This window comes from Rhineura floridana, chromosome 1 (genome assembly GCF_030035675.1).
Source record: "Rhineura floridana isolate rRhiFlo1 chromosome 1, rRhiFlo1.hap2, whole genome shotgun sequence".
Classification (NCBI taxonomy): domain Eukaryota; kingdom Metazoa; phylum Chordata; class Lepidosauria; order Squamata; family Rhineuridae; genus Rhineura; species Rhineura floridana.
The window spans coordinates 212,077,193-212,098,812 of NC_084480.1; the positions used below are offsets into that span (position 1 = coordinate 212,077,193).

The 21,620-nt window shown below is 39.9% G+C and overlaps 1 protein-coding gene across 7 annotated transcripts in view; it reads right to left on the reverse strand.

Moving 5' to 3' along the window:
- The window catches only part of MAK (male germ cell associated kinase), a 51,626-nt gene that overhangs the window by 9,276 nt on the left and 20,730 nt on the right, over positions 1–21,620 (reverse strand). For 5 of the 7 annotated variants that reach the window (XM_061591852.1, XM_061591860.1, XM_061591826.1 and 2 more), the window contains exons 11-12: positions 21,088–21,218; positions 19,167–19,295 (exon numbers count right to left, since the gene is read on the reverse strand). In XM_061591852.1, the coding sequence (XP_061447836.1) occupies positions 19,167–19,295; positions 21,088–21,218 (260 nt within the window). Of the gene's footprint in view, positions 1–10,521; positions 10,567–10,693; positions 10,787–19,166; positions 19,296–21,087; positions 21,219–21,620 lie in introns of those variants that run through there. The other 2 variants (XM_061591868.1, XM_061591840.1) reach the window with 2 other exon arrangements.

Below are 21,620 nucleotides of genomic sequence, written 5' to 3' on the forward strand. Positions count from 1 at the left end.
ACACTGTTAGATACAAAGCCCAAGAAGCAGCTCACCAAGCGTACACAAAAATTGCAAGCATTTGCTGCAGCTTTCCACTCTTCAGGTATGTCTAATTGTTTCGTTTTTTTAGCATCAGTGTGTACACACACAAAAAATGCAATCCACTGTAAAGCTTGTATTGACAAGACATGGCAAGTTCCAAGGTAAGTAGCACCGTTCCCAGAGGAGGAAATGCTGCTCCCTATATGAAGCTTTCATCCCAACATTATCCAGGCAGTCCTGGTGTGTGATGCCATATTAGACCCATCATTATAACCATGTCAACTATTTATAGGCTGCTTAGTATAAGAAGTATCTCAAAGCATAAGAGAAAACTCTAATTATAAGACATACACTAAAACACAATACAGATTGTGTTGACCACAGAGGTGGCACCTTCGCCTTTTCTTGGTGCCAGCAGTAGTAGACTACTAATTCTAAAGCTGCCTCTCACAACGTCCCAAGGATGCTGGCTAGATTCAACCCAAAGGATGATCAGCTCTAGACCAGGTCCAATAAGAGGCATTATTTGAGATATTCATTTCATTGTGGGTTTTTCAACTGCCAAACAATGAAAGGCATTTGAAGAGGAAATGTTCATTAAAGAAAAAAGCCATGACTGCTTGTCATTTGATCATGCTTTTGGAAGTGCATTTGGAGACAATCTGGTCACAGGTGTCCACACCACCTTTGATTTCATTATCATAAAGAATGATCTCAGGCTTGAAATTCAAGGCTAAGATTGCTGCATTGTTATGCTTTGGAGAAAGGAATCACTGTCCTTTTCTTTAGCACAAAACTTACCAGTGTCAAATGTTTTCAAAAATAAAAAATTGTGGGCCAGGAACTGTGGAGAAATACCTGGCTTGTCAACCAGAATCAAGTTTTCTTTTACTAATCCCAGCCAGTGGCACACTGGTGAAGAAGTTATCAGTTGCTATATTCCATCCAGAACCTGTAAATGTTTTGTTAAGTTTCTCAACCACAGGTTGGCCTAGATTTCTTGCTGATGGGGCACCTGCTTCCTTCTCTACATGTGTGTCTGCCTCATAAACATACTATGGGCTTATCCACACAGGAGCCTAACTTCATACTAAAGGTGCTGCTTTTACCATCGTAATAGATTTTTAAGGTCCACACTTCTTGCTCAATGGTAGCTTCCAATCTGCTGTTTTCCATTCATACAAGTAGGCATTCCTCTGGGAAAGATTAGTGTTGCTGTTTCCTTGTGGCCCCACCCCAATTTTACATGTGTATTCCCTCAGGAGTATCTATATGGAAGGCAACAATTCCCTCAGTTGCAATCCCCATGACTGTTTGGGCTTCAAGACTGAAGTCGGGAGAGTGCCTTGGTGGGCAACTGATAAGAAACAATGAAACTGACTAGACCCCTCCTCCCCTTCTCCATTGACCAAGCCTGAGTAAAAGGGGGACTGGGGGGGATGAGTGACAGGCAAAGTAGGCAGTGGCTGCGGCAGCTGGGAACCACTGAAGTAAGGATTCACCAGCCCACTAAAAAACATTGAAGCAAAGCACCTACAAGAAGGAGAGCAGCGCAGCTGAGACAGTGTTTCCATGAGCGGATTGGATTAATACGGATTTAAAGGGGGAAACTGTGTGATAGCTTCTGCTTGCCTGCAACATCATGTGAACCATGTGAATTAAAAGGGGATGCAAGTAGCACCAGACACACAGTAAATAGCCATGTGGATAAGCCCTATGTTTAAGAATTGCAGCATATGAGGTTTGGGAATTTTACATCATACTTTTTGGGTTTGGCTGGCATATACTGCCTCATTAGACATTGTCCTTTGAATAGCATAAATTGATCATCTGCTGCTAAATTCTCATATGCCATGAACCACTAGGAGAAAGTGATGATAAACATATTCTCTAGGTTATCTGCAGGAGAAAGTATGTTTCTCTCATTGGTAGTCTGTTGTTGAAGCCAATCCTGAGAACTTAATTTTTTGAAGGAGGCGAGTGACATTGTGCCCTGGAAGTGTTGAGAGCAATCCTCAAGAATATTTGCCATAATCTTTCTAAGAACAGAGAAAAGTGGTGATCTAAAGGTCCTTGATCAAGAGTTGCTATTAAATCTTGCCACCTGCTGCTGCAAGTTGCTTGTAAACACTTGCAGATTCAGTTGGAGTTTCAATGAACCCCAATGCTGGATTAAGCGTTGTGCAAAATGATAGCTATTTTGACAGAGGGGAAAGTGTTTAAACAATCCAGTTTGCAAAGGTGTTTTATAAACCTGTGGGTTACTACTGGCCCCAATACCATTTGTGATTATGTTAAGGAAAGTGAGTGATCCATCTATCATTTTTTTTTCCCTCTACACTTCTTTCCCATACAGAATAGATGGAACAAATTCTGGGCTAAATATTAATTATTCATTATGTCTACAGATAACTTTAAAACATGTTGTGGGGTCACTTTGACCCCTAGAATCTTACATGTAAGTTCTTTCCCCATTTTCTCAGCCATTCTAATAGGGGGAGAATTGATCTCAAAAGTCAAAAGAATAAAAACATTTTATTTTTCACAAAGTTAAGGAGTGGGGGCCCTGAAACACAGCACAGCAATTCACACCACACCTCAGTTGGGGACTACTTGGAACATGATGTTGTGAAAGACTGAAACAAGCATTTTATGAATATTTTTCAGTGCTGTCTGGTTGTGTTTAGCTTCACCTGTCAACAACAGGTTAAAGTCTTTTGAATAAACACAGCATTTACAAGATAAGAGAACAGGTTGTCTTATGGTTTAATAACTGGATTAAAAAAACCAGGAAACAGAGAGTAGGCATAAACAGGCAGTTTTTACATTAGAGGAAAGTAAGAAGTGAATTTCCCAAAGATTTGGAGCTTGTTCATAAATGATGTGGAGTAAGTGGGTGAGCAGGGAAGTTGCTGGCTTTTTGCCCAATTATTCAGGATGGTGAAAATCCATGCAAACTGTTAAGAGCTTCAAAAGAATCTCTCTCACCAGGATGAGTGGGCTACAAATTGGCATATGAGGTTCAAAGTAAGTATAAAATAATTAGGACACAAATGCCAACTTCACACATACATTGGCAGGGTCTGAACTGGTGGGGAATAACTAGGAGAGGGATCTTGAGGTTGTAATAGAATTAAATCATCAGTTCAGAGTGCAGAAGCTGTGAAAAATGTCAATTTCCATGCTAGGAATTATGAATAGACTGAAAATTTGAAAACAGCCAATACTGTTTATAAATCTATGGTGCACCACATATGGCATACAATTTGAATAACTCCTTTTCAAAAACAATATAATAGAGCTGGGAAACCGGCAGAAAAGAGCAAGTAAAACAATTGGGGGCTAGAATACACTGTCGATGTGGAAAGATTAAATCATTTGGGGCTGTTAAATTTAGAAAAAACAAACAGGGGGTGATGATAGAGGTTAATAAAATGATAAACTTACAGACCTATAGCACTCTTGAACCAAGATTTCAAAATCTGGACCATCTTGGATTTATTAAAAAAAGAAAACTATATTCAGACATGGGGCTTGTAAATGTAATTAATACAATTAGTAAAATAAAACAGCCATATGAGACAATATTTTTGGATTCTGAAAAAGCTTTTAACCGTTTAGAGGTGAGGGGGTTATATCAGATCTCAAAAAATATTTGATTGTGCAGGGAATTTTTAGCTTGGATTCGGTTACTCTATAACAATTCAACAGCTTTTGTGTCACTGAATGGAATAAATTTAGACACCCAACATGGGAGGTCATCTCTCCCATTATTTGTGCTATCCATCAGGCCACTAGCAGAAACTATAAGATCTAACAGATCTATTAAAAGCCAAGAAGAATTTAAGATCAACCTCCACACAGATGATGTGGTTTTATTTGTGAAAGACCCAGAAAATACATTTGGAGAATTACCAGCTTTAATTCAGTAAGGTATAAGGCTTTAAAATAAGCCTAAAAAACTGGAGTGGACAGGCCTTAATATAGATAAATCTATAAAGGGGGGGGCATAACAATACAAAATACTATGGACAGACTCCCCAATAAAATATTTAGGAATTTAGACAATGCAAAACTTAAGAAAACTTCACAAAATATAACCATGAAAAACTAATACAAGTAAAAAATGCATTGAATCATTAGATACAAGTTTTAATAGATCAAAAATATTCTTTGGCATTGTACCCCATTTGATTGGATTTAATCAAATCATGTTCTTGCACTTAAACCTTTTAAAAGTTTGGATTAAAATTAAGCCCAGTTTTATTACCTGTAACCGTTGTACATTATAATAAGGAAATGGAAGAAGAAATTTTATTGGGTAATCTTTATTTCTGGAAAAAATATGAATTAACAGAATGCAGAAAGCTATTTAAAGATGGTATGTTTAAAAAGTATAATGATGAAATGCAACAGATTTGCCCACTTTCCCCCCTAATATTTGCAATTAAGAAATATAGCCCTGGTATAACCAAACATACTCTTATTATAAAGCATAGTCCCCTTCAAAAAATGTCAGAAATTAAAATCTGATAATGAATGCTAATTTTTGTGAGCTATTAAGCAAATTATACAAAATTATTATGAATACAGAAATAATAGTTAATACTTACCAAGATAAATGAGAAAGAGATCTTGGATATAACATACTACTTAATACTTGGAAATGGCTTTGTCAAACGGTCTCTCAAGAAAAATGTTAATTCTGAAGAAAGCTTTTACAAATTTAGTTTTCAATGGCATTTGACACCATCACAACTATTAATTAATTACATTTACATCCCCCTGCTTCCTCGAAAAGGAGCCCAGGGTGGCAAACACACAAGTGATAAAACATCTAAAAATTGTTTCCAACACAGAAACAGACTGGGAAAGATCTCTACTTAAAAGGCTTGTTGAAAGAGGAAGTTGTTCAGTAGGCACCAAAAGATAAGAGAGATAGCGATTTAGTCACATTTATGGATAATAAGGGATGTATGAGAAATGTAGACATACAAAGTATTTGCTGGACATGCCCTAAAATCAATTCTGAGATAATGTAATAAAAGAAATAGAAATAATATCTGGATATATATTCCAAACAAATCCATTAGTTATCTTATTTGGATATATTAAAGACTTGGTCTTGGTGGAAGATAGAGAAATGGTTTTAAACTTATTAACAGCTACTCAATTATCTGTCATAACTGAAAAGAGGCAAGCACTATGTTCAGAGTTAGAGAGAGATTACAGCCATACAATAATTTTATTGAAAAATGGAAAATTAGAATGTATTGGAGCAACAAAGCACATAAAAATGTAAATCCATATACACTACTAGGTATCTGTGAAGTATTTTTTGTGTATATAAATTTATATTCTCTTTAATTTTGTATATGCCCCTCACTGGATCGTCACCTTGTAGTGGTGAGTGGGCTTGCGTGTTCCAATGTATCCTGTGAGCGATGCTGTCGGGAGTCATGTACTCCCAGCAGGGTCTCCCATGGCGGTAAGGTCAAGGAAGAGGAACCAGACAAAGAACGATCCAAGAAAGTCCTCAACGGCAGAACAGGTGGAGGATAACAATGTGTATGTTACAACGGCTATGAATGTGGATGAAGGCTGCAGCAGATAAAAGACTTCCAACTGTCATGGTATCCATGCCATTGGATCAAAGCCTTTTTCTGTCAAGATTGTGTTGATCGTCATGCGCCAATCTCCCCACATAAAACAAATTCACACACAGGTGTCTTCTAACCAAACCAAACCAAAAGTCCCATGGTGATCGGTGAATGGTGATAGGGGCAGGACTGTGCAATCCAGAAGCCCCTAGGCATGGACCAGCACATGGGCAGTGGATACAGACTCAGTCGTCCTGGCTCAAGGACTGAGGCAGATGAGTAGTTTGGCAGCTATATCCACGACTGAGCAGTCCTATTCAGGATCCACTCTGCTCACCCCGTATGGGGAGGGGGCTAGAAATGGTGCCCTAAACATAGTCAGCCTCATCTCTCTCCCTGACTGGATTACCGCGTCCAGTGGGGTCACCACTTAGCGGTCACAAAAGACAATTGAACTTTGGAACATGGAATATATGGACATTGCTGGACAATACAGGTAGTGAACATCCTGAACGCAGGACTGTCGTCATCACAAGGGAGTTGAAACGTTTTAATATTGACATAGCAGCACTCCAAGAAACTCAAAGAGCAGGAGGACAACTGAAGGAAGAAAAAGGAGGTTATACCTTCTTTTGAAAGGACTGCCAGAACAAGAATGACAAATACATGGAGTAGGCTTTGCTATTAAAAATAATCTTGTGAAGCTCTTGTCAGAAGTTCCTATTGGCATTAATGAACGACTCTCAACTCTCCGGTTAAAACTTGCCAAAAACCAGCAGGCAACTATTCTAAGTGCTTATGCACCAACGTTAGATGCTGATGAAGACATCATGGAAATTTTTTATAACCAGCTGGACACCATCATATCAGAGATACCTAAAGAGGATAAAATTATCCTCTTGGGCAATTTCAATGCAAGAGCTGGGCGTGATTTCGATTTATGGCCAGAAACCATTGGGAAAGAAGAAGTTGGCAATAGCAACCTGAAGGGCATTCTACTTCTGACTATATGTGCAGAGCATAATCTTGTTATCACAAACACACTCTTTCACCAGAAAAATAAATTTAAAACATCATGGAAGCACCCTCAGTCAAAACACTGGCATCTCCTGGATTACGTAATTGTCCGTGCCAGAGATTGTCGTGATGTACTCCTCACTAGGGCCATGACAAGTGGAGATGACTGCTGGACAGATCACCAATTAATTTGATCCACTATGGCCATTCATATTGTTCCTCAATGTAGGCTCCAAGGAAGAAAACCAAGGTGTAAAATGAACATCCATGCCCTTCAAGATCCTATTAAGTGACCCTGCTTTCAAACAACTCTCACAAAACATCTACCTATGGAACTCCCTGAAAATATTGAGGAACACTGGATTAAACTGAAGACTTCCATTATTGCAGCATGTGAACAAACTATTGGATACCAAATTAAGAAACATCAGGATTGGTTTGATGAGAATGATAGTGAGATTGAACATATCATCGACAAGAAAAGGAAAGCCTTCCAGATATGGCAGAAAGACATTAACTGTGCTGCTAAGAAAAAAAATCTATGCCAGTGCAAAGGCTGAAGTCCAAAGAAGAACTAGAGAACTTAAGAACACCTGGTGGATAAAGAAAGCTCAAGAAATCCAGCACTTTGCAGATGCTCACGATGCCGGGGGCTTTTTTAATGCCACAAAGGCCATCTATGGACCAACAAATCACAGTACAAATCCCTTACGTTCAATGGATGGTACCATACTTCTTAAGGATAAAGAGTCTATTGCACTGCAAAGAGCATTACCACAGACCTCCTTAATCGTAACTCTGTTGTGGCTGGTGAGGTCTTCTCGCAAATTCCACAACAAACTAGAGACGAACTTGTAGTATCCCCTAATTTGGATGAAGTCAGTAAAGCCATCAATCAAATAAAGAACAACATTGCTAGTGGACCTGATGGGATTCCTGCTGAAGTCTTTAAAGAAGGTGGGCATGAACTTACACAACAACTTCATAAGCTCATCGAAAAAATCTGGATGAGGGAGGAGATCCCAGAAGACTTTAGGGATGCCACAATTATCACCCTTTTTAAGAAGGGTGATAGAACAGATTGTGGGAACTATCGAGGTATCTCTCTTCTTGCTAACGCAGGTAAAATCCTTGCAAGGATCCTCGCAAATTGCCTCTTACCGATCTCAGAGGATGTCTTCCCAGAATCTCAAAATGGTTTCCACCCTTCCAGGGGGACAGTGGACATGATCTTCACTGCACAACAGCTTCAAGAAAAATGCTGGGAGCAGAATCGACCTTTATATATGGCGTTTATTGATCTAAGGCCTTTGATACTGTGAATCGAACAGCTCTCTGGACCATCCTTCTACAAACTGGATGCCCTGATAAACTGGTGAATATTTTGCGAGTCCTTCATGACAATATTACAGCAACAGTTTTGGATAACAATGACTTTCAGAGCAATCCATTCAGAGTCGGATCAGGCGTAAAACAGGGATGCATCATTGCTCCGACCTTATTTGCTATCTTTATTGGTATGATTCTACACCTTATTGAGAGGAAACTTCCTACTGGTGTGGAAATCATATATCAAACAGATGGAAAGCTTTTTAATCTCAGTAGGCTGAAAATAAAAAGTAAGGTAATGTCAACCTCTGTCGTAGAACTTCAATATGCTGATGATAATGTGGTCTCCGCAAATGCAGAGAAAGATCTTCAAACTATCCTAAATGTCTTTGCAGAAGCATATGGAAAGCTTGGGCTCTCACTTAATATTAAAAAAAACCAACAGGTGCATCAACAGGTGTGAACTAGTCCCTCTGAAGCACCATCAATCCAGCTTAATGGTGTGATGCTGGAGAACGTTGATCGCTTCCCTTATCTTGGCAGCCATCTCTCTGTAAAAGCTGACATCGATGCTGAAATTCAACATCGTCTGAGCTCTGCTAGTGCTGCATTCTGCCGAATGAAGCATAGAGTGTTGGAGGATATTCGCAGGGAGACCAAAATGATTATTTACAAAGCCATTGTACTACTGACCTTACTGTACGTCTGTGAAACATGGACCAGCTATAAACACCACTCCCAACTTCTTGAAAGATTCCACCAATGCTGCCTCTGGAAAATTCTGCAAATTACTTGGGAAGACAGATGGACTAATGTTAGCACTTTGGAAGAAGCAAAGACTACCAGTGTTGAAACAATGATCCTTCAACATCAACTTCACTGGACTGGCCATGTCGTTCGAATGCCTGATCACTGTCTTCCAAAGCAGCTACTTTACTCCCAACTTAAGGATGGAAAAAGGAACATCAGTGGACAGCAAAAGAGGTTTAAAGATGTTCTTAAGGTGAATCTAAAAAAAATGTAACATGAACATCGAGAACTTGGCAAAGCCAAACAAATCCTCATTGCAACCATCTTCCATCTGGAAACCTATGTCCTCACTGTGGGAGGCTGTGTGGATCCAGAATTGGCCTCCACGGTTACTTACGGACCCACTGTTAAAGATCTTATCTTGTAAGACAATGTTACTCGGCCACGAGTGATCGCCAATGAAATGAATGAATTTTGTATAAACCGATAGGTTTATTGTTTACAACAACTACAACAACAAACTACATGGGGAAAAATAATGTATGGTTTAGAGAAAGAAGATAGAAAGATTTTCTCACTCACAATACAAGTACTTGGATTCACTGAATGATGTCAATTAGCAGCAGATTCAGGGCAAAGCAAAGGAAGCATTTCTTCACATAATTAATGTAGGATTTCAAAGAAGTGGTGACAGCACCAGTTTCACAGATTTTTAAAGTTGGCCAAAGTTGGGGAAAACAGGATGCTGAATGAATGGACTTGTGGTCTGATCCAGCAGGTCTCTTATGTTCTTATCTTTGACCAGTGTGTCAAATGGACTCCAGCTAGGACAGGGAAGAGTTTGTGATTTTCTTGTGGCGTTGTACAAAAATGCAATAGAAACAGAAATACACTGTTTAGCAAGTCTCAGCCTCACCAACCTTTCTTTCAAGCAGCTGTCTAAATAGTTGATTTGACTTCTCCTACTGTCCTTACTGAAAACCTGTGTCCAGACAGTTAAGTAACACAATGGTAAAGATTAAAACACACCTTTAATGAAGCATGCATGCAAAATGTACATTTTTTTAATTCTTTCCCTCAGAGACTACCCCAAAAACCAATATAAAAAGGCAGAATTTTTTTTAACAGTGAACACATCTCAGAAAGGATATTATAGAGTTGGAAAAGGTTCAGAAGAGGGCAACCAGAATGATCAAGGGGATGGAGCGACTCCCTTACGAGGAAAGGTTGCAGCATTTGGGGCTTTTTAGTTTAGAGAAAAGGCGGGTCAGAGGAGACATGATAGAAGTGTATAAAATTATGCATGGCATTGAGAAAGTGGATAGAGAAAAGTTCTTCTCCCTCTCTCATAATACTAGAACTCGTGGACATTCAAAGAAGCTGAATGTTGGAAGATTCAGGACAGACAAAAGGAAGTACTTCTTTACTCAGCGCATAGTTAAACTATGGAATTTGCTCCCACAAGATGCAGTAATGGCCACCAGCTTGGACGGCTTTAAAAGAAGATTAGACAAATTCATGGAGGACAGGGCTATCAATGGCTACTAGCCATGATGGCTGTGCTCTGCCACCCTAGTCAGAGGCAGCATGCTTCTGAAGACCAGTTGCCGGAAGCCTCAGGAGGGGAGAGTGTTCTTGCACTCGGGTCCTGCTTGCGGGCTTCCCCCAGGCACCTGGTTGGCCACTGTGAGAACAGGATGCTGGACTAGATGGGCCACTGGCCTGATCCAGCAGGCTCTTCTTATGTTCTTATGTTCTTAAATTCACATTTTAAAACATATTTACTTCATTAGGAATATTAGGAAGGAGGGTGGACAGTTTGTCAGCTTATCCTGCAGATCTAAATCTGAAAAAGAAGAATATAAGAGGGCGGTTAATTAACTGAAAACCAGGTATATCTCTATTTTACCAGCTTTATTTAGGACACTAAACAAAATAGCAACCTCAATATATTCTCCACCATAATTTGGTACCTTTGAATCCTTATTGCAGAAGGGAAAGCACAGAGATCAAAGGAAAGCAGTCGAATCTCTTGCAAGAACACAGAACACCTCCATCTCTGGCTTCTAGACAGAAACACAAGGAAGAAACAGACCGTCAGTGTATTGAAAAGGAAAAGCAATAATAATAATATAGGAAAGAAAATTAGAAAATATTAAATCTAAACCTACAAAGTGTATGGAAAAAAATAGAAAAGTGAATCCCTACCTCTTCAAGCACTGCAATTCAAAGGCTTACATGGCCCCCAAACCTACAGGTAGTCTGGAAGTAGATGCAGAGGGAACTGCTTACTCTCCGTAATGATGCCAGCAAAAGTTAAGGGTGCAACCCTTCCCATCCTAAATTAGGCAATATTCTTCTTGCATGAAAGAGCCATCATTATAAGAAACAGAAGATGGAACAATTCAGATGTTTGAAAAGATACACATTATGCCAGATACCCTGCAGTTGATGTACCTTCAAAAATAACTGCTAAGGATCCACAGATTTGCATCAAGTACTGTGTTTAGACACACACAAACACGCACATGTAAAACATGCTGCCTTCATTTCTGACAGGACAGGAAACCAAAGTGGTGTGTGTTACACTTTGTAATTATCAGGACACGTTTGCATGAACATAAAGTCTCTCACATTAGTGTAAGTGCTTCAGCATCCCAACCTCAACCTTCTAGCATTGGAAAAACTACAGAAGGAAACAATACAGCCTACTAGAAGTAAACAGATGTCTACCGTGGTCTGGTAGTCACTGTCATACAGCAGAGTGTATTATTAAAATGAATGGCATGAAGCCATGCATCCCCTTTGTCCAGAGCGTATTAAAACAAACCAGCGGGAAATAAGTAAAGGACTCCTTAAAGTCTCACATACAAAACAAGTCTGTGTACACAACCAGGAAACTCTTGCACGCTTCCCATACATTTGTGGTAGATTGTGCCCTTTGCAGATTCAACAAAATAATATCCTGTCTCAGTCACAAATGTGGATTGGAGTGCAGCCCTAGTTACAGTAAATTATAACCTTTCCCAAGAACTCCAGAAATCCTGGCTTATATGTGTTAGGGAATTACAGGATTCATATACTTATGTTTTTATAAAACTAATCAATACAAGAATTACATTGGCAATTGTTATCCTTGGTTTTAAATAAAAACTGCTCAGATGGCTGATGTCAGACCTGCCCTAGATGGGGTTACACTCCCCCTAAAGGAACAGGTCCGTAGTTTGGGGATCTTATTAGATCCGCTTCTGTCACTTGAGGCTCAGGTAGCCTCGGTGGCACGAAATGCGTTCTACCAGCTTCGGCTGGTAGCCCAACTACGACCCTATCTGGACAGGGAGAACCTAGCCTCAGTTATTCACGCTCTGGTAACCTCTAGATTGGATTACTGTAATGCTCTCTACGTAGGGTTACCTTTGAAAATGATTCGGAAACTTCAGCTAGTGCAGAATGCTGCGGCCAGAGTTCTTACTGGGACGAAGAAATTCGACCACATAACACCTATTCTGGCCCAACTGCACTGGCTTCCAATATGTTTCCGGACCAGATTCAAAGTGTTGGTCCTTACCTATAAAGCCCTTAACGGCACTGGACTGCAATATCTGATGGAACGCCTCTCTCGCTATGTTCCTACCCGTTCACTCCGCTCGACGTCTAAGGCCCTTCTCCGGGTCCCAACCCATACAGAGGCCCGGAGAACAGTAACAAGATCTAGGGCCTTTTCGGTGGTGGCCCCCGAATTATGGAATGCCCTCCCAGATGAGATACACCTGGCGCCTTCCCTGTCATCTTTCCGGCGCCAGGTAAAAACCCACCTCTTCACCCAGGCATTTTAATGTATTTTATGCTTTTTAATCTTTTTTATTTTATTTCTAGTTTTTTTTACTTTGTTTATATAATGTTTTATACTGTTTGCGCAATACACACTTGCTGTATTTTAAATATTGTGGTTTTATCATGTTGTACACCGCCCTGAGAGCTGCTAGCTATAGGGCGGTTTAGAAATGCAACTAAATAAATAAATAAATAATAATAACAAAATTATTGTAAATAATTGTTTATTCATTTGAAGTGTCTACCTGGAGCCTTAGGAGGGCTGTTTTGATTTAGTTTTCTTTCATTTTGATAATATATAATTTATGTTGTTCTTGAAATATAAGAAAAGTTCTTAAAAAAATAAACCTAAACAAAACAATTTTTACTTGACTTATAATGCGTGATGCAAAGTTATAGAAGACCAAGTTCATCTTGGAACATATTATTTACATTGCATGATGACCGACTGCAATTCTATATGCATTTACCAGTGAGTAATCCTTACTTACTTCTAAGTAGATTCACTAATCAGCAAAAAACCTTGCGGTTTAAGAACATACCTATAGCCCACAGACATTTCTATCAAACTTTAAAAAGCAGGCAAATTGGGCAGCTATAGTGAATGCACCAGGGGAGCAGGAGACCTGACCTCCTCTCTGAGATATTGGACTGCCCTACAAATTTGTCAAAATGCAAACACAATTTGGGTTGGTCTTTCAGTCTAATCCACTTCCTGTGTAGCTTAGAAGAATTTGGTAGCATGTGCCTCTAAGCATATGGTGAGTGATGGCAACACCTGCCATCTCCAAAGATGGAGAATTACATTTTTGTATGTTTGTTGGTATTCTTTTTACTTTGCTTTTCTGTGTTACTACCGTTTCTACAGAGAATATAACCTAGAAAATTATATTTCTCTCATCATTCATCATAGAAATCTGTTAAATTTATTTTTATTAATTTCAAAGCCTTTTTATTGGTCAGTGCTGTATGGTGGTGAAGACAGCCTTTTGCATTTCAAACTGGAGGTTATGCTCTATTTCTATTTGGGTGCATTAACAGTTGAATCTGAACCTGCAGTTTGATGTAAAAGATGGATTATAAAATGTTACTACTTAAGCAATGACTCTAGCTATTGGAAAAAACAAACTTAGCCTGCCCAAGATGCATGTTTTCAGCCTGCTATGCTTAAACTACTCCACTTAAGGAAAGGTGGGCATGGTCAATTAAAACATAAAGCACAACTAGAATTTTGCTAGAATATATTTCACCTCCCACTGTTTTATCTTGTGCAAACTGAGATACTCCTCATGTCCATTGGAGACTATTCTGCAGAACAGTCAGTGCCATTATTCCACAATTGTTTTTGGAGCTTTTTTTTAGTGTTACAATGTGTTGCTGTTGTTCACATATTCATAGAAACAGAAGCAAAATAGAATGATTTACTATAGGAAACTTCACTAAAATTGCAAAGTCAATCAAACATATTTAAAGTGACTATCTGAAGTATATAAACTGTTTCAATATAGTTGCTTCCTCCCTGCTAAAACAAGATCAGCACAGGACTTCTTGTTTCTGTTATTTGAGCTGATTGCAGGTGTTGCCATCACTCACCATATGCTCAGAGGCGCATGTTACCAAATTCTTCCAAGCCACACAAGCAAGTGGATTGGACTGTGAAAGACCAACCGAAATTGTGTTTGCATTTTGACAAATTTGTAGGGCAGTACAGTATCTCAGAGAGGAGCATTCTCTATAGCTGCCCAATCCCCCTGCTTTTTAAAGTTTGATAAGAAATGTCTGTGGGCTATAGGTATGTTCTTAAACTGCAAGGTTTTTTGCCTGTTAGTGAATTTCCCTGCTTTTTAGTCCAGGAGGTATTGTGCAAGATTATTTTAATCTAGACTCTGTATGTTTTAATTATATTTTTTTATCTGGAAGCCGCCACGAGTTCCAGTTTTGGAAGGATGGCAGGGTATAAATAAAGACAATAATAATAATAATACTAACGTTTGCTGAGAATGGAATGATCATTTGCATGCTTATTGAGTTCAGTGGGATTTACTCCCCTGCAATCATGCTTAGGATAGGTGAAACTGACCACAGGGGATGGGGAGGGAAGGAAGGGGAGGGGAACAGGCAGGAGGAGGAAGAGGAGAGTAGGTTTGATCATTTGCATGTGTATTGAGTTCAGTGGGATTTACTCCCATGCAATTATGCTTAGGATAGGTAAAACTGACCATGGGGGGTGGAGGGAGGGCTGGAGTGGGCAGGGGAGGAGGAAGAAGAAGGAGGAGGGGAGGAGGAGGAAGAAGGGAGGGGAGGGGAGGAAGAAGGGAGGAGGAAGGGAGAGGAGAGGGGAAAGGCAGGTCTGATCATTTGCTTATTTGCATAGTTCTGGCAGTTCTGATCATTTGCACATAGTTCTGTGCAATCATGCTTAGGATTGGTAAAACTAACCATGAGGGAGGAGGAGAGGAAGGGGAGAGTAGAGACAAGGAAGAAGGGGGAGAGGTGAGCAGAAGGAGTGGGAGGGGAAGGAAGGAATTGGAAGGTGAGGGTTTGTCAGGTCCAGGATGAGACTGAGGAACCAGACCAGTGGGTGAAAGCAGTTCAGTTTTTATTAGAGTGACATCCACACGAACGCTGCGCCTTCTCATAAAGCGCCACTGACTCACAGATCCTGCGACATGGAAAGATAGTTGACAGAGCGAAGTGCACTTTCCCGCCCAACTCTTAAGTAGGACCCAAACGGGCGCGAAGCCTTTCACTCCGCCTCAATCCACCCTCAGGGGCCACCTGTCTCCCCCTCCCCCTTTCTTGTCTCTTCACTCGTCGTCGAGTACGCGGTGAGGGGGGAAGCGCCGGCCCCTCCCCTTCTGAAGATTCCGACTCCGGTATGGGCGTAAGGGGAGGTCCGGGCGCAGGGGGAGGCGTGTGAACTTTCAAGGTTGGCTCCGAGACTCTGGCGCTCCCAGGATCTCCGTTGCTGGGCAACCCTATCTCTGGACATTCCTCTCCTTCTCCTTTGCTCAAGTCTGACAGGGGGCTCCCCTCCCCCTCGTCTTCTGACTCTAACTCCACGGGACCCCAATTCCGCGTCCCGACAGGGTTCAAGGGAGAGGGAAGGGGCAAAAGGGAGGTGATGGGCGTGAGGAGGAGGAGGGGAGGGCAGGTTTGATCATTTGCATGCTTTTTGAGTTAAGTGGGATTTACTCCTGTGCAATCATGCTTAGAACAGGTGAAACTGACCTGAAGGAGGGGCGGGGAGGAGGAGATTGGGTGAGTGGGCACCGGGCAGAAGGAAAGCTCCTTTCCTTTACAAAAGAAAACACTGTGAACAGTACCATTCTTTTTCAGGGTTTCCCCCACCTTTTTACTCTACAGTAGGCACATGTAGCCTCCCACACAAATTTAAACTAAAGCTGTCCCTGGCCACATCCACACCAGACCTTTATTTCACTTTGGACAGTCATGGCTTCTCCCAAAGAATCCTGGGAAGTGTAGTTAGTGAAGGGTGCCGTGAGTTGCTAGGAGACGCCCTGTTCCCCTCACAGATCTTCAGTCAGAGCAACTGACTGTTAAACCACTCTGGCCACTGGAGCTCCATCAGGGGAATAGGAGTCTTCTCTCAGCACCCTTCACAAACTACACTTCCCAGGATTCTTTGGGGAAAGCCATGACTGTCTCAAGTGAAATCAAAGTCTGATGTGGGAGTGGCCCCGATTAGCCAAGCCAAGCAGTTGTGAGTCTGGCTTTTCGAATACTGACAGTTGGTTCTTACTGAGCATGCCTGTGCTCGTCAACTCCAATGTTAAATTTCTTAATTAAAAATCAGCCAGGCATTTTTTAACTTTTAAACTGCAGAAGATGAAGGTCAGATTATGGGGCAAGGTCAGTAACAGAATTACAGGTACGCTGTGAACATGGCTGATTTTTAATGAATTTCAATAGATGAGAACTCTGACAGAAAAAAGTCCAAAAGGGGTCAGTTTCCCCCCCTCTCTTTTTACACTTTGAACTCTCTATTCTCTCTGACTGTTTTGCGTATCACCATGAAAATTTAGAGGGTTGTTAAGCAAGCGTTTCTGAGTTCAGGACTATAAGTTTTGTAAGGTTTTCTTTTGAGATGAGTTTATGGGAAGGATCAGAATGGCAGGGGGGGATATTTTCAATTTAACATTGCGGAATGCAAAAAATCCATGCTGACTATAGTATACAGTCACTCTTGTGGCTGTATAATATGTATAGCATTGCACTGTCAAGCTTCAATTCTATGTACATGTACCCAAGATTAAGTCCCATTTTACACACATAGGATTGCTCTGTAAAGAATAATCGGGCCTCCTATCTGTTTTTCAATTACAACTCACCTTTCAGCAGAGAAAATGCATGATTCTGATTCTATCTCAATGTTCAAAGGATTCTGATTCTGTCTTCCATAGCCTTGGGACAATCCATTTCTCTACATGCTCAGGTACCTCCTATTCGTACACAACAAGTCTGGCTTGGTTGGACTGATTGAATAATCTGGACCTACTTAACTTGGAAACATTTTCTCTGTGCTTGTGGCCCACTGTGATCCAGATTGGATGGACTGGTGATGGTTGTTGATTTTTCATTTTTGGAGCAAGTGTTTTGATCAGATGGCCCTTTAGAAGCTTCCAAATCGAAGACCCTCTTATGATCTTGTTCATAAAAGGAGTCAAGGAACCTGCACACACAACATTCTCTGTGTATGTTAGAGATGCTAGACTAAAGCTGTAGCATATGTCAAACTAAAATACTAAGGACCAAATGCTACAATAATGCCTTTTCAAAATAAAATAAAGATGTAGGATTTGAATGGTAAAAAAACCCCTAAACCTGCACAAGATTAAGTGCTACCAAACATAATTGCCATGAATTACCTTTCGGATCCTCTAATTTTTCATTCACTCTTTCTTTGCATGACAGTTTTGCAATTGTCTTAATTAAGTTTTCTTCTTCAGGGGAGGCAGTAAAAAGGAGGAAAAGAAAAGGATGAAAATAAATACCTTAGGAAAACAGAATGAATGGATGAAATTAATGGAAGACACACAAATATTAAAGAAGTAATCTGGAAAGAAAGCATGTGTGAGTCTCAAGGATGCTGTATTAGTTTCATATCTGTTGAAAGAATCAACTCTAAAACAGGAGCTAGAGCTGTAAATACTTATTACCAAGAATCAAACAAGCAAAGCAAAAGGTAATTTATGTCTATTAAGATCATATGCAATAATGCAGCAAACAGGACACTGTAAGATTGAAATACCTTTATTAATCCTAGGAAGAGAAAACTACAGAATTCTAACAACTTTATATTTGAAAGCATAGTGTACCTTTCTCGTACAAAAATGGTTACAGCACAATCCTACACGTCTTACTCCCATGTAAGTGTATATAGGAGAGCAGCCTTAATATCATGTGTAGCTAGCTAATAATCAACACAATAAAATTAATATTAGTTACTAATGGAATACTTAAAATAGGTTAAAGAAGACACTGGGCAAAGCTGATTTATCTGCCTCTGAAGCCTATACACAGTTATTTACAGTATTTTGATATGCATTTTAACCTCCTATTTATACAGAAAAATAAAGCAAAAAATATACAGAAAAATAAAGCAAATCACGCCCTACGTAGGGTCATAGCAAGATCAGCTATACTTGGTGCTGAAAAGGCATATAGTGAATGATTCAGAGGAAAAAACAAACAGAACTTCACTTACCAGAAAACCCTTATCCTTCAATTTCACACTATATACCATGACACTGTAACTCTGCACAAAGAAGCAGTCTGCTTTATTTGGATTTTTGATTATCTTAATATTTGGGATATTATGCAAGGGTATAAAATAAACTGTCATGTAATTGTAATCATAACTGTAAAAATCTGATAAAATTTTTCTGGACAGAAATAGAATATAAATTGTTCATGTTATTTTCAATAATTTAAAATGTTTTAAGAATTAGTATGATCTATAATTCTATAGTTTTAATTTTGAAGTAATTTTGTTTCTTCTGTTAACCTTTATAAAAATCCTGTTTAAAATCAATGGAAGAATAATGGAGGTCAAATTACTTGCTTAAATTAACACAGGGTAAAAATGAAAACTTTCCAGGCCATGTTCCAGCATTATACTTAGTACATACCTCTTTCACACAATAAAATGGAATTTTTAATGTATGCCGCTTGGAATGCAATAAATCAAGCAGGGCAGAAATACTCCCAGTTAAATATCTTACTGTATCAATATGGAATCCACTCACCACATCTGGTTTGAGAACCACTCATTCACACCAATGTGTTTGGACACATCTATATTACAATGTGCGTTCAGATAAGATGCATCTGACACAGACTCTTTTTGCACTATAAGATGCAATGCCGATAATAGATAGACACCCTCAACCACTGTCTCTGGCCGCACGCTTCTTGTTGTGCACATCTATAGCTCAATCAGGTCCACTATTCAAAATTATGCATGTTAAAACAGTGAAAACGCACTGTGTTCAAAAACACACAAAAGTAACATTGTAAACTAATTTCATGAACTCTGTCAAAAGCATCTGGGGTGCACAGGTTTTTAACAGTATAAGTTTTATTAATTACCTGCATTGACTCTGCTGAAAGACAGACCTCCAACTGGTGCTATCGGTTTTGAAAACAAGTGATTATTCCAGGCACCATGGGCTCCTTCTTTATTGGCTGCTCCTGAGGAGACATTCTTAGGGTTTACACCTTGGAAAAATAATCATTTCAAAGGTTAATAAATAACTTTCAGTTCAGGGCACAGCCTACCAAAAGAACTGGAGTCACAACATGCTTTTCAACATCTTTCACTGAATGCTGTGCCTATGGGCTGTCTGCACGCATGACTGAGTACCACTGACAAACAATAGCCACTATTTCCTTTAAAAACCCATTTTAGATCCTTATATGAAAATTATTACTTAACATTCCAATTTTTATACATACATGTGTGGCAATCCACAAGATATTAAGTTGGATTCCTGCAGTGAGCAGGGGGTTGGATTTGATGGCCTTATTGACCCTTTATAATGATTCTATTTATGTGTCTGACTCTCTTCACTATTCTTCTACAGAGGTACCTACTCAACAAACCCTCATCCTCCCCCCCAAGATCCTTTACTTTATAAAGAAAATTTTGGTGTTGGGAACTATTGTGAAACCCCCCACCCTGAAAATAAAGTTATATTACATCATTTCAGATTCCTAGATGTCAAGAAACATCAAGCTCTTCAACACTAAGAGGTTTATGAAGGAGATTGTAGTTGGGACTATTCTAATGCCTTAAATTGGTCAGTATAACTGGCTAAGAAATAAGAACCTTACAATGGCTTTATCCTTTGACGTATGTGTTTCAAAAATAAACAACAAGAATCACATATACGAAGCCAGCATACACAATCAGACTGCTGATGCATCTAGGCCAGTATGTGTGGGCAGTTCACAGCCTGAGGGCCACTTGTGGCCAACTGGGGTCTTCCCTGTAGTCTCCCATGTCCCCCCATCAAAAACAGATTGGAGCTGGATGGTGCTCTTCCCACTTATTCCCTTCCCTCTATAAGACTTTTCCGTGCCAAGGATCAGCAGCAAATTGAGGAAGGCGGGAGTAGAGCTGGCGGGCAGGCAGCCAGGGGAGGGTATGGATCCCAATGTGAGAGAGGGAGTGAGTTTGTGAATGAAGTGGGGGCTGCAGAGAGAGAGGAAGGGAGATCCCCATCCGCTTGCCCCCCCCACTGGTACATACAGGAAAGTGGCCCTCAACCCTGAACTATACCTGATCTGTAGCTCTACTACTAGTAGAAGGTCTCCAAGATCTTTCTTACCAACTATTAAGTTCCATTTAAACAAGCAATGCCAGAGGTTGAAACTGGGACCTTCTGCATGAAAAGCACGTGCTCTACCATGGAACTACGGCCACTATCCCATGCAGCTACTTCAGACACTGTTGGCTTTTCTTCTTTGAATAGCAAGCCCTTGTGCCATGTTACAAACTGGTTCTGATATATGTATGAGATTCAAGAATAATGCACCATGCAGAAGGGGACTGCTCTTTGAGAAGCAGACACAATTCTAAAAAATTTTTTTTCTAGACATAAGGAACAAATTGCCTAGCTCTCTGAACTGCGGCTAAAAGCCCATGCTGCCTGAGATCTGGCACAGTTTCACCACTTCTGGTCATGAGAAAAATGACTTGCCAAAGGACTACCCGATATGGAGGGTACTACTTTAATCTATACCTATATATTCTTCTGAAAAACCAACCATAAAACCAGGGCAATACTGATGGCAAGCAAAAGGAGAGAAAAATTCCATGTGCTCCAAATTAAATTTATTCCAGGCCCTGGTTTTCCTCTGCTTTTTAACCCTCACATTCTTCTGACCTATGTATGTTAGCAGGAAAAAAAAGGCACAAAAAGCTTCAGAATGTAAAGTTTCTGTCAAACAGAATAAAAAACAAACAAACCCCAAAGTAATCGAAAGCATTAAAGAATTGCCCCCTTACCAGGTAGATATCTTGATTGTTTTAAGTAGTACTGTTTTGCTGATGTTGTTGATACTCCAGAGTCATTTCTCTTCAGAACCCTGTTTTCTCCTTCTAATTGGCCAGACTGGGGGGGCATAGACACAGGAACACTAAAAGTAAGGATACCCCATAACACAAATTATCTCTTGATCCAGAACAATACAGTTTTCTAGTGTCTTAGGGATGCTGCATTATCACATTCAGTGGAGAGTTGAAGCAGACTTAAAATACAGATGACATGTTGTGTGTACACTGAAAAAATGTGTGGGCAAGAATGTTAGGAAATTGAGTGGGAACAATTCAAAGTGTACCACTTTTGAAATTAAAACTAGTCAAGATTCAAAGAAATATGCAGGCAGTAATTTCACAACAACCCTGCAGACAAAGTGTATGAATAGGGCCAGTCTGCCTTTCAGTCCTCTCTTGCCTTTGCTGCTTTTGTACAAGAGGCTCTCTAGATAAAATTGCTCATCCTGTAATAAAACTGCTTCTAGTCAGTGTGATTTCACACT